General features: G+C 64.3%; 1 protein-coding gene across 1 annotated transcript; it reads left to right on the forward strand.

Moving 5' to 3' along the window:
- The first annotated feature begins 681 nt into the window (after positions 1-681).
- On the forward strand, positions 682-13259 carry XYLT2 (xylosyltransferase 2). Its single transcript, XM_062175765.1, is given in 14 exon segments — positions 682-851; positions 6085-6577; positions 6835-7010; positions 7272-7474; positions 8233-8297; positions 8300-8312; positions 8471-8534; positions 8536-8577; positions 8579-8689; positions 8786-8965; positions 9123-9385; positions 9686-9881; positions 10462-10795; positions 12110-13259. Coding segments are annotated over 14 exon segments (2598 nt in total). The 5' UTR covers positions 682-716; the 3' UTR covers positions 12433-13259.
- Positions 13260-13401: the final 142 nt, after the last annotated feature.

Consider the following 13401-nt stretch of genomic DNA (forward strand, 5'->3'; position numbering starts at 1 on the left):
CTCCAGGGCTTAGGAGGGAAGGGCATGGGCCGGGGTCTGGTGGCTCTCCCAGTGTGGTCGCAGACCTGCAGCACCTGGGAGCCTGCTGGAAATCTTAATGCTCGGGCCCCATTGCCCGGTTCCCAGAGCAGGCACTCCAGGGGTGGGGGCTTGCAATCCTGCGCTCCACTCTGGCATGCTAGGGTTTGCGAATCACAACTCAGCCTCCTGAAGGGCCTGGGATGCCTGCGTGGCCCCTCGGGGAGAACCCCTCGGTCCTTAAGCAGGGCCTCTCTCTTTGAACCTGTGTATCGGGGGGCTCTGGCATTCCCTGTGCCCTGGGACTGAGTTCCCCATGACCCCCGACACCAGGAAAGATAGGCCGGGCTGCATTCGCTCCGCGCCCCCTGGACAATGGGTTTGCTGTCCAGGAGGACATGAACACGGCGGGACACGCGCAAGGCACTGCTGGGGATGCAGGCCGGGCCGGGGAGGCGGGCGCACAGCTCCCCACGGCCGCGGCAGCCAGGGACCAAGGCTCAGAGGCCCAGGCTCCGCCCCTGGCCCGCCCGGCTCGGCGCCTCGGCCCCGCCCACGCCCCGCCCCAGCCCCGCCCCGGCGCGCTCCCGGCTAACCACCCCAGGCGGAGGGGAGGGAACGGCCCGGCCCCGCGTCCGTGCGCGCTCCCGCGGCCAGGTTGCAGGGCTAGGCGCGCGCCCCGCGTCCCAGGCAGGAAGATGGTGGCGAGCGCGCGGGTGCAGAAGCTGGTGCGGCGCTACAAGCTGGCGATCGCCACGGCGCTGGCCATCCTGCTGCTGCAGGGCCTGGTGGTGTGGAGCTTCAGCGGCCTGGAGGAGGACGAGCCGGGAGAGGTGCTCCGGCGGCCAGGCGGGCGGGCCGGCCGAGCGCGGGGGCGCGCGGGGTCCTGGCGGGGCTGCGGGCAGCCCCGGAGGGGAAGTGGGGAGAGGGCCGCGTGCGTGCGGGGCGCGGGCGGCTGTCCGGAGCTGGGCAGCCGACCCCCGGTGCCGGCTTATCGGGCGGGCCTGTGGGGCTGCGCGCGGGGGCGGTGCGTGACCCGGAGGCCCGGGCCGCGGGAGGACTGGGGGCCGGGGCGGGAGGAACGGGGTCGAGGTGGGGTGGTCTCTGGCCTGGGAGTCGATGAAGGTCAGGCGCGGGGAGCGAGACTAAGGAGGCAGGGCTGGGCCCGAGCCTGCTCGGAGGTGGGAAGCCCCAGGCCAAACTTTCAGAAGTTGGGAGGGGGCGGGGGGTGTGCGCGCCTTGGGCGGAGGAGTGGGGCCGAGGGACCCCGAGCACCGTGCCCAACTGTGCCTGAGAGGCAGTGGAGCTGGGCTGGAATTCGGGCCTGTGACAAAGTGCTCAGGAGCTGGGGGAGCAGGGAGTGACCCAAGGGGAGAACTGGGGTGTCTCCAAGGTGCGGCTTCCTGGGCCAGGGGTTTGAGGGATCTGGGTGGGTCTTCAGGAGGGCGTGGGAGGGAGGAGTGAGCTGATCAGAGCATGAGGGAACTGGGGAAGGGGCCAGAGCCAGGGCTGCTCAGCCCCTGCCCCCAGGGGCTTCCTGGCTCGGGGCTGCTGTGTTGTCAGCTGGAGGCCCAGCAGAGAGCCCACCCCCCCCACGCCCCCCCCACCCGCCATGTGAGGAAGGGTCCAGGGACCCGGCCCATCCTGGGGGGCCGAGCAATGGGCCACACCGCAGCCCGAAGCTGGGGGCCGGAGGTCAGGCTTCACCCCGGCCCCCTCTTTGTTCTGGGGCCTCCAGTGCTCAGGGTCCGAGGCCCTGCTTGCCTTGCCCTCCGGGGCCTCTCCACCTGGCAGGGTGAGGGCCAAAGGAGCGCTGATGTCCAGGTCCGCTTCCGCTGTCTGGGCAGTCGGGGAGGAAAGCCGCCCTCGCCTGTCTTAGGAGAACCTAGGGGCTGGGACGGTGAGGGGACCTGGGAGCCGGGAGAGTCACGTGTGACCACAGCGCCAGAGGGAGCTCAGGGTGGCAGGTGTGGAGGCCGGTTCTGTGACGTCCACGGGGAGTGAGCTTGCTCCGTGCGCGCTGCTAAGTAGGGGGATGAGCAGAAGAGTTTCAGGCCTGCTGTAAGGGGCTCCAGGCAGGTGGGACGTCGTAAGGTGGAGCGGGGCATGCACGCAGGCAGTCAGGGGCCCTCAGACCCTGGGGTACCTGGGCAGGGGCCAGTCACCACTTTGGGGAGGGGCGTGTCAGAGTCCCTGAGCCATCTGGGAAACAAATGGCCCTCAGCCACACAGACCTGTGGGTCTCTGCATGGGCCAGGCTCCCTGCTGCCCTGCCCACAGCTGGCTTGGCCAGGTGGAGCAGTGCTGTGGTTGGGGTACCTCCCGTCTCCCCTGCTCCCAGCGTTGGGGTTGCCAGGCGGCAGAGCGTGGGGTTGGGGAGGTGAGCCCCCTCCGGCTCTGGCTCCGCTAGCCAGTGGGCCTCTTCTGAGTGCGCGTCCGTCGCCCCCCTGAAATGGGGATAATAATAGCGCCTCGCGTTGGATGATTACAGAGATTACATGAAAACGAGGCCTTCGAGCACTTACAGGAGTTCCTGGCACACGCGAAGCTGTCAGTAAATAACTCTGATTATCTCAGCACTGTATCTTGGGAATAGAGACTCATTCATCTGAGCATTCATTCAACAATTATTTATTAAGTCCTGCTTTGTATCAGGCACCGTGCTTGTCCTGGGGATGCGGAAGAAATAAAGGAGACAGAGGGGCAGCTTGCCCTCTGCGCGGACGAGCCACAGGGAAGGCCAGAGGCGACGAGAGGGTCCCCAGGGGCTGGTGGAGATCAGCTGGTGGGGAGAGGCTGCTCCTCCCAGGCAGAGGCCTGCAGGAGAGTTTGGGCAGAAGGCTCCGCGCCTGGGCTTAGCTGGGCACCCTCAGGGAATGGACAGGAGGGTGCGGTGCTTGCCCTGGGAGAAGGCGCCATCCTGCCTGGCGGAAGGCACCGTGGTGAGGAGCCCGGGTTTTAGCCTAAGTGCGGCGGGAGAGCGCCCAGGGGGTTTAAGCACAGGGGATGCCATGGAGACTGTACGCGGAGGACACCTGCGGGAGGGCTGGAGTGGCTACCTCGGGTGATCGTGCCCTGCCGAGAGCCACTTGAGAGTTCTCAAAGCATTCACAAGCAAACATCGCAGGCGAAGTGTGCAGGAGGTGGGCGTGGGGTGAGCCTTTCTGTGTTCCCTGTGCCCGGGGCTCAGGGCAGGATCCCCAGGGGGAGCTGCAGAGCCAGGAAATGGGGGGCGGGGTGGGGGGGGACTTTCAGCGCCTCTCCATGACGGGAGGGTGCCTGAGGCCAGAGTGCCTGCAGGACCAGTCCCCACCTGCAGTGTTCAGAGGGGCCCCTGACCTCAGGGTGTCCTGGAGGTAGTCCCTCTAGGGGCACAAGGCTGGGGCCCTGCTGATGCTCAGCTGGGCAAGCTTAGGAGGGGCCTGGATGGAAGCCAGATGCGCCCCCCCCCCACACCTCTGACTCCTGGCCGCTGCCTCCTGGTCCCCCAGCCTCCTCTGGGATTGTCCTTCTCAGGGTCAGCCAGCTCCCTGCTGCAGTGCAGGGCACACTGTGCCCGTCTCCTCCCACATCCTGTCCCCCACCGCAGCCAGCCTGGCCCTGTGCCCTGTGCCCTGGCCTCCTGACCAGCTTCCTGACTTGCCCATCCTGGCTTCTACCCTGGGCGCCCACAGCCGTCCCTGAGTGTCTTTGTCTGCTGGTGTGTGACCAGGTCAGATGTCCCCAGTGGGGCTGCAGCCACCTTTCCTCGGGACAGAATTGGGTTTGCCGCCTGCTCTGGCAAGGGTCTTTTCTTAGATGCTGTCCTTGGACATCTTAAGAGATCAGAGGGCTGGCTGGGCACTGGGCACTGAGGGCGTAGGTGCTAGGGTTCTGGACTGCAGGTGGCTGTAAGCCTGACAATGGGAGGTTCCTGCCTCACTGGAAGAGGAGCAAGAAGGTAACAAGGAGATCAGAGAGGCGGGATGTCCAGGGGGCTCGGGCCTCTCTGCCCTTCCAGTAGTAATAATGAAAAAGAGGCAGTGTAGCGTTTCATTCACTCAGCATCCCACAAATAGTTCTATGTCAGTGGACAAATGAAACTCTGCCCTTGGGGTACTTACAGCCTTGGGGGGTGGGGTGGGGGGGATGGGGACGGTCGCCCAGTGACACAACATAGCCGAGTAAGCGATAGGACTAGGACGACAAGAAGGTGTTCAGTGCTATGGGGAAATTAAACGGGGGCTGAGGGAGGGCTGGAGTGTGAAACACAGTTCGGTGTTCTCAGGGTGGAGACGCCAGCAGAGCTCAGAGTGGGGCTGGAGCTGGGGCTTTGTGGCATGGGGAATGGCAAGTGCAAGGGCTGGAGACAGGAGAGCCAGGTGGGGCGGAGGGACGCCGAGAAGGCTGTTGGGGCTGGAATAGTTGGTGGGCGAGGGGGGCGGTCATGGAGGAGGCCCTCCCGTGCCCTTGTGGGCTCCTGTGGAGACTTTGGTTTTTATCTAAGAGGACAGTCGTAAGAGGGAACTTCGGCTTGGATGGGAGCATTGGCTGTTGGGACCAGAGCAGCCTCTAGGGGGCAGGGAGGCCAGGAACCCGGGGCCAGCAGATTCTGGGTGTACTAGGAAGGCAGCACCAATAGTGCTTGCCGATGGATTCCATGTGGGCTGTGAGGGAAAGCGGGCAACCGAAGCTGGCTGTGGCCTGAGCAGCTCGGAGGGTGGAGTCGTCCTTAACCGAGCTGGGGGCGCGGAGCAGCAGTCACTGGGGTGGCGGGGAGGGCAGGCGTTGGCTCTCGACTCGGGGGTTTGCGAGGTCTGTGAGGCTCCAGGGAATGTCAGGGGACTGACAGTTATACGCCTGGAGGTCCAGGGGAGCAATCAGGGACGGACGGAGAGATACATCGGGACTCTGGGGCTGAATGAGAACTTCTAGAAGGGATGGAGCCAGGAAGACAGAGGGAGGAGGAGCCAGGAGCCAGGCAAAGTCCGGAAGGGTCTCCTGGAAGCCTCAGAGGAGGTGCTTCGAGGAAGAGAGAGGGGCCTGTTGAGTTGCTGTCCTGGTGCCTCTGAGCAGAGGGGGGAGGGGACTTAGGGAGAATGACCCCTGGGAGTGGGCTCCCGCTGGTGGAGACAGCACTCTCCCCTGCCCCGGGCGGCAGCAGCTCTCGTCTTAGCTCATGGGACAGGCTCAGCCCTAGGAGCAGACTCCGAGGAGTGAGGGGACTGCTGGTGGCTTGGCAGAGCTGGACTCAGAGCTCTGGTGACTCCGGAGCATTCACACTGTGCCGCTGCCCCTCTGGCCCTTCCAGCACTCAGCCACCAGCCACCTGTGCCCTGGGCGCCGGCTACTCCTCCAGGCGCTGGGCTGGCAGAGCTGCCCCGTCTCTCCTGGAGGTGTTCACCACCTCAGAGCTCGGCACACTCTGGGGCAAACAGGATGGCTGTGGATGGGGTCTGGCCAGGCAGGGGAGGAGAGGAGGGTGGGTACACAAGTCGTTCGTGCGGGACCAGGCCATCTAGAAATGCAGCAGGTGCTGGGGCACTCAGAGCCAGGAAGCAGCGGTGTGACAGCACGGCGGGCAGCGTGGTGGTGCGCAGCTTCTGAGTTCTTCGACAGAGAGAGAGAGAGCCCATGAGTGCGAGCGCCAGCTATGGGCGCCTTCCGGCTCAAGCCCCGCACTCCAGGCAGGGACAGAGCGTGTCGGGGGCTTCCTCAGTGCTCCATCCTGCCCGGCTCTCCTCTTCCCAGCTAGCCCCAAGGGCAGGGACAGGCCCCAGGATGACACTCCTGGGAGCCTGTGCCCACCATGCCCTTGGGACATACGTGGACGTTGGCACCTGAGGCTGCAGCCAGAAAGGAAGCGCAGAGCTGTGCGACGGGAGAGCTAGGGGGATGGGTGTGTGATGGCTTGCATCCTTCCAGCCACAGGCCAGGGAGATGCCCAGTGGTGCTGGTGTTTGCACAGCGCCCTCAGGTGGGCAGAAGCTGCCAGGGCTGAGGATGCCCCACTCAAGGTGGAGCTCAGGAAACAAGAAGTGGTGAGTGACTCTGCCCCTGTGACCTAGGTCCGTGTGTCTTTAACAGAAAGGAAGACAGAGGAAGCCACGGCCCCTGGACCCCGGCGAGGGCTCCAAGGACACAGACAGTTCCGCGGGGCGGCGAGGCAACACGGGCAGAAGGCATGGGCGCTGGCGGGGCCGTGCTGAGAGCCCGGGCGTGCCCGTGGCCAAGGTGGTCCGGGCAGTAACCAGCCGGCACAGAGCCAGCCGGCGAGTGCCACCTGCCCCACCCCCAGAGGCCCCAGGCCGCCGGAACCTGAGTGGGGCAGCAGCCGGAGACGCTGCAGTCGGCGCAGCTGGCTTCCCACCCCATGGAGACACGGGCAGCGTGGAGGGTGCCCCGCAGCCCACCGACAACAGCTTCACCCCTAAGTGCGAGATCGTGGGCAAGGACGCACTGTCTGCCCTGGCCCGGGCCAGCACCAAGCAGTGCCAGCAGGAGATCGCCAACGTGGTGTGCCTGCACCAGGCGGGCAGCCTCATGCCCAAGGCTGTGCCCCGGCACTGCCAGCTGGCAGGTGAGGGACAGGGGTGCTCCAGGCCTTCCCAGGCATGGGGGGTGTGTGGCATGGCCCAGATCCCTATCCCCCATTTTCTGAGGGCCCCCTCCCCACCAAAGTTTGCTGGCTGAGTGTACTAAGTGGCAGAGGTGGAACTGGAACCCGGGAGCAGCAGGCTCCAAGCCTGTACCTACTTCCATTGGAGGCAGGCAGCCCCCCTCTTCCCATCTCACCCCCGTCCTGGGACTCACCCATGCCCCTGTTCTCCACGCCAGGGAAGATAAGTCCTGGCACCCAGTGGGAGGAGGTCCGGGCCCAGCAGCCCCTGGACGGCCGCTCCGTCAGAATCGCCTACATGCTGGTGGTTCATGGCCGCGCCATCCGCCAGCTGAAGCGGCTCCTCAAAGCCGTCTACCACAGGGAGCACTTCTTTTATATCCACGTGGACCAGGTACTGGAGTGGAGGAGGCCGGGCGGGCTGGGCAGCAGAGCAGAGGCTTGGAAGGTCACAGACAGGGAGGGTCTACGGCCTGGCTCAGGTGGCCTAGAGATGGGGAAACTGGGGCCCTGAAGCCACTGGTGCACGAGGTGGTGTAGCTGCTAGGAGCCAGCGCTGCCATCATCTCCTGCATCCCATGGGTGATGGGAGTGGGTGGGGGGCTTACCATGCTAGAGGCCCAGCTGTATCGGCTAAGTGTCCCCTTCCCCCCAGCGCTCCAACTACCTGCACCGGGAGGTGGTGGAACTGGCCCAGCGGTACGATAACGTGCGGGTGACGCCCTGGCGTATGGTCACCATCTGGGGCGGGGCCAGCCTCTTGCGGATGTACCTGCGGAGCATGCGGGACCTGCTGGAGGTGCCTGGCTGGGCCTGGGACTTCTTCATCAACCTCAGTGCCACGGACTACCCAACCAGGTGTGGGCATGGGGCCCCGGCACCCTCTGGCTGGGAAGGGGCTGGAGCTTTCCCCCGTGGCCTCCTTCCCCTCCCTGAAGCAAGCCCCATTCTGGGGGTCCTGGGAGTCCAGGTGCAGCTCCCTGGACCCCCTGCCATGTTTAGGGGAGAGGACTGGGGATGACAAGAGCTGGGGAGGGGGAGGGACCAGAGACCTGTCCCTGGAGTGCCAGATCAGACAGCTGGGGCAGAGGGATGGGTCCTTTATCCCAAGGAGCGAGGCACATGGCCATAGCTATCAAGAAGGAGGGACGCGGCCGGCACCGTGGCTTAACAGGCTAATCCTCCGCCTTGCGGCGCCAGCACACCAGGTTCTAGTCCTGGTTGGGGCACCAGATTCTATCCCGGTTGCCCCTCTTCCAGGCCAGCTCTCTGCTATGGCCCAGGAAGGCAGTGGAGGATGGCCCAAGTGCTTGGGCCCTGCACCCGCATGGAGACCAGGAGAAGCACCTGGCTCCTGGCTTTGGATCAGCGCGATGCGCCGGCCGCAGTGGCCATTGTGGGGTGAACCAATGGAAAAAGGAAGACCTTTCTCTCTGTCTCTCTCTCTCTCTCGCTCCCTGTCCACTCTGCCTGTCAAAAATAATAATAATAATAATAAAAGGTCGGAAGGTGAAGGTCAAGGTGCTGGAGGGAGTCTGCCCTGGGCCAGCAGCCGAGCATCTGCCTCTCACACAGCCTTGTCTCCTACCCCACCCCCAACCCCATTCCCTTGCCAGGACCAATGAGGAGTTGGTGGCATTCCTGTCCAAGAACCGGGACAAGAACTTCCTCAAGTCACACGGCGGGACAACTCCAGGTGAGGGACTGCGGGAAGGTGGGCCCTGCCGTTGCTGTCTTGTCACAGCCCCTCCCGCCCAGGGGCTCTGCGCCCTCACAAGCCCTCCCCAGCAGTCCAGATTGAGGAATGCTGGTTGCCAGGCAGGACCTCGGCCATAGCCCTTCTGCCACCCGCAGGTTCATCAAGAAGCAGGGCCTAGACCGGCTCTTCCACGAGTGTGACTCCCACATGTGGCGCCTGGGGCGAGCGGCAGATCCCCGCGGGCATCGTGGTGGACGGCGGTTTCCGACTGGTTCGTGCTCACGCGCAGCTTCGTGGAGTATGTGGTGTACACGGACGATCCCCTTGTGGCCCAGCTGCGCCAGTTCTACACGTACACACTGCTCCCTGCCGAGGTGCGAGAGGGCCCCGGGGGGGTGGGGTGGGGGTGGGCTCGGATCGGGCTGCCCACGGCTCACCCTCCCGTCTCCCGCCTCCCCGGCCGCCTGTAGTCCTTCTTCCACACGGTGCTGGAGAACAGCCCGGCCTGCGAGAGCCTCGTAGACAACAACCTGCGCGTGACCAACTGGAACCGCAAGCTGGGCTGCAAGTGCCAGTACAAGCACATCGTGGACTGGTGCGGCGGCTGCTCCCCCAATGACTTCAAGCCGCAGGACTTCCTACGGCTGCAGGTGCTGGCCCGCGGCCCCGGGACGCCGCCCCTGGCTGGGTCTTCACCCGCCTTAATTACCATGAACTCCCCAGGGTCAAACGCAGGGGGAGCTGGGGGGAAGACTCCACCCTTGGGCCTCCAGTGCCCTTGACCCCGCCTTGCCTCTCCTTCCCCAGCAAGTGTCCAGACCCACCTTCTTCGCCCGCAAGTTTGAGTCGACCGTGAACCAGGAAGTGCTAGAAATCCTGGACTTCCACCTGTACGGCAGCTACCCTCCCGGCACGCCCGCCCTCAAGGCCTACTGGGAGAACACCTATGACGCGGCTGATGGCCCCAGTGGGCTCAGTGACGTCTTGCTCACCGCGTATACCGCCTTTGCCCGCCTCAGCCTGCGCCATGCCGCCACTGCTGCACCTGCGCCGGCCACCTCGCGTTGCAGGTGAGACCCCACCCCCCGCCTCCTGACCCAGAGCAGGCCCGCAGGTGGGGTGCCCTAGGGGGATGCCCGTGAGAAAGAGACAGCCCCTGCCCACAGCAAGCTCCCAGTCTGAGGCAGAGAGGAATGCAAACCACAGAAGTTCAAAAAAGAGGCAAGAGGCAGGTGCCTAGGTCTGTGGGACATGAGACTGGGGCAAGGACATGCCTGGGGCTGGGACTCCCCGCTGCCCCTCCCCGGGACTCCCAGCCCAGTCAGGTGCACTGATGGCATCTCCCTTTCTCCCTGCTGGAACCTTCTTAGGTTTGAGCCCCGGGGCTTGCCGTCCAGTGTGCACCTGTATTTCTATGACGACCATTTCCAGGGCTACCTGGTGACGCAGGCGGTGCAGCCCTCAGCCCAGGGGCCGGCAGAGACGCTTGAGATGTGGCTGATGCCCCAGGGGTCGCTGAAGCTGTTGGGGCGCAGTGACCAAGCCAGCCGGCTCCAGAGTTTGGAGGTGGGACAGGTCCTCCCCTTGCTTTCTCCTGACCTCCCCCAAAACTCAGGGTAGTGGGAGAGGGGGCGCACCCGGGAGGGCAAGGGCCCTGTGAGGCCTTCGCGGCCTGGTAAAGGCAGCCTTGGCGATGCCCCTTGCATGCACACGCTAGGGAGCACCCCAGACTTGTGGGGGTAGGGAGTTGCTAGTCCCACTACACCATGAGCCCGGGCTTCTGAACCATAGCAGTTTCCTTTAGAGGAACAGGGACATTCCGGGGAGGGGCCCTAAGGTCAAGCTTTTGGCTGTCTTCTCGGCATCTCTGGCTTCCGTGTAGCAGTGGTCCATGGACATGACCTTGAACTTCGTTTCCCTTTTGTCCCACCCCAGCAAGGCAGTTCCAAATGGAAGCCTAGGACAGATCTCAGAGCTGGGAGGGAGAGTAGAGAGCTCCTAGTCAGACCCCCTTTTTTTTTGCAGAAGGGGAAACTGAGGCCCAGAAAGAGATAGTGGCTGGCCTGAGGTTCCCTAGAGGGAGTTAGCAACAGAGTAGAGAGAGGCACACTCCCCAGGCTCCTCCCAGCCACCTCCCTCCCTACAGGTCGGCACTGAGTGGGATCCCAAAGAGCGTCTTTTCCGGAACTTTGGGGGACTGCTGGGGCCACTGGATGAGCCTGTGGCCATGCAGCGCTGGGCCCGTGGCCCCAACCTCACAGCAACCGTGGTCTGGATCGACCCAACTTATGTGGTGGCCACATCCTACGACATCACGGTAGACGCGGAGACCGAGGTGACACAGTACAAGCCTCCGCTGAGCCGGCCCCTGAGGCCAGGGGCCTGGACTGTCCGACTCCTTCAGTTCTGGGAACCCGTGGGCGAGACCCGCTTCCTCGTGCTGCCCTTGACCTTCAACCGCAAACTACCTCTCAGGAAAGGTGAGGACCCGGTCCCCAAGTGAGGCCCAAGCCCAGCGTGATAGGGTTCTGCAGGGGAGGGGACCCCTTGGGGAGCTGTAGTCAGGGAAGGTGAGCGTGTGTGCAGTGTGTCAGGGCCCCGCCCTGGGCTGCAGGAGAAAGCATGGCTTTGGAGTTGGGCAGACCTGGGTGTGCGTGGAGCCCTGACATTGATTGGGCTTTTGCCCTTGAACATCACCCTGATCTTGGTCTCATCAGAGTTGAAGAGGAGGTGCTGGGGGCGAGGACCACACGGCCCCTCCAGTGATAAAAGGGGAATTTCCAGAGCGTGGGATCCCACCCCGCAGGGCCCCACGGGAGGCTTGGCTCTCATCAGTGCTCTCTCCTCCTCTCGGGCCTTCCTGTCCCTTGCGCTGTGCTCCCTCCGTGTAGGAGCCCCGGGCGCTCTCCCTGGCCCTCTCCATTCGGAGCCCACTCATCCTGGTGGAAACTGACCAGGGCCCCTTGGCCTCCACATTGCACGGTCTCAAGAGAGCAAATGTGCCCTGCCACCCCAGCCTCCGCCTTCTGGAGTAGGGCAGGGCAGGCTCACGCGGTGGGGGCCAGGGAGCTGCCTGGGAATAGAGGTGTGGGCTGGGCAGGTTCCTGAGGGGCGGGGCTCCTACCTCTCACACCCTCTGGAGAGGACGGGGATGAGGGTGTGGGTAGCAATGGCTGGGTTGCAGAAGGTGCTCAATAGGTAGAAATCACCTTCTCCTGCCACATGCCATGACACGAAGGTGGGTCGGGGGCTGTGGCAGATCCAGAGCAGCGAGCCATGATGCCCCCTGCCCTCTGGAACTGGCAGTCCGGTGTGGGCCAGCTCCACAGCAGGTGCACCCGGATGCTAAGCCTCAGGATGGAGACAGAAGGGGGTGTGAAGCGAGTCTAACAAATTTGTGCAGGGGTCCTGGTGCATGAAGAAAACAGCAGGGGCCGGCGGGTTGTAGGGGGGTGGCAGCGGGCTGGCAGGCAAGGCAGCTGCAAGGCCTGAGCCCAGGCTGTGGAGGGCTCCAGGCACCAGTGGCAGTGCCAAGAAGGCCGGGGTGCCGCAGACCAGACTGCTAGCTGATTTTCTCAAGTGCCTGAAATCCGCTGTTTTACTTCATCCGAAAGTTAGGAATTCGGGGCTGACTGCCGTGGTTTTATAAAACAGATTCTCCCAGGCACAGAAAGGTCTTTGGATCAGCCCAGGGTCACTCAGCAAGATGTGAGTCAGTGGAAGGGTGGGGCGGAACCAGGGCTCCCTGGAACGGGCAGGGCGGGGTACTTACTTCCTGCTCCCCTCGCCCCCAGATGATGCCAGCTGGCTGCATGCGGGACCGCCCCACAACGAGTACATGGAGCAGAGCTTCCAGGGCCTGAGTGGCATCCTGAACCTGCCTCAGCCGGAACCGGCGGAGGAGGCCGCCCGGCGGCGCTCGGAGCTCACGGGCCCCGCGCTCGAGGCCTGGACAGATGGGGAACTGAGCGGCTTCTGGTCTGTGGCCGGACTGTGTGCCACGGGCGCGTCTGCCTGCCCCTCGCTGGGGCCCTGCAGGCTGGCGAGCTGGAGCTCGCTGTCCCCCGACCCCAAGTCGGAGCTGGGGCCCGTCAAAGCCGACGGGCGGCTCAGGTAGCAGGGCCCCAGCCGGAGGCCCCCCGGGAGGGTCCCGGGGAATTGCACCTTTACCCACGCTGGAGGTGGGACCAGCGGCTCAGGCAGTACCCCCCACGTCAGCCACAGAGAGCCTGCGCGTTGGCCAGGGCGGGCTGGAGCCCCTGCGAGCCGCCCGACGGGCTTGGCAGGAACCGGAAGGAAAGGGCTCCTGCCGCGTACCACGGCCCACTCTTCCTCACCGTCCTCTCTAGTTTGTATTTTTTTAAGTATTATTATTTAAAAAGGAAAATGGGTGACGGAGGAACTCGAGACAGAGGATGTGCAATAGGGCTCCGTGCCGTCCCCCGAGGTGGCCAGTGGCTGTGGGGAGCAGGAGCCACTGAGCCCACGGGCTGTTGCTCGGAGGAGCCTGGGCCTGCCTAGCATTCCAGGGCCTCGTGCCCCAGCCTGGGTGTGCGGTTCTCATGGCTGAGGCTCTGCAGGGGCGCAGGTGCCCTGCCAAAGGCTCTGCGGCTGGGAAAACAGGTGGTTTGTGGGGGGAGGGGCACCGCGGAGCTGGGCTCCAGTGGACAGCCTCTCTTGTAGCCAGGGGACCCTCGAGGGGGGCGGGGCTCACCCAGGGGTTTTCCAGCGTTCCCTGGCCCTTGACGGGAAGGGCAGGGAGCAGAGCCTCCTGAGACCAATGCAGACTTGCCCAGCGTCGCGGGAGGCACGCGCCCTCAGGAGCAGAGCAGCGAGAGCCTGTGGTGGCTCCTGGGAGGACCTGCGGTAGCATCGTGCCTGAAGCTCAGTGTGAGGTCTGAAATATGCAACAGAGGAAATATAGCTCTATCTCTCTCAGCCGAGCCTCTGTGTCTTTCCTCTTGTGCAGAACGGGGCCTCCTCACCGGTGCCCTGGTAGCCTGGGAAAAGTGACAGTCCCACCCCCTAGAGCGCAAGTAGTTCAGGAGCCGTGCAAGAACCACAAGGGATGCAACACCCATCTGAT

This window comes from Lepus europaeus, chromosome 18 (assembly GCF_033115175.1).
Source record: "Lepus europaeus isolate LE1 chromosome 18, mLepTim1.pri, whole genome shotgun sequence".
NCBI lineage: Eukaryota > Metazoa > Chordata > Mammalia > Lagomorpha > Leporidae > Lepus > Lepus europaeus.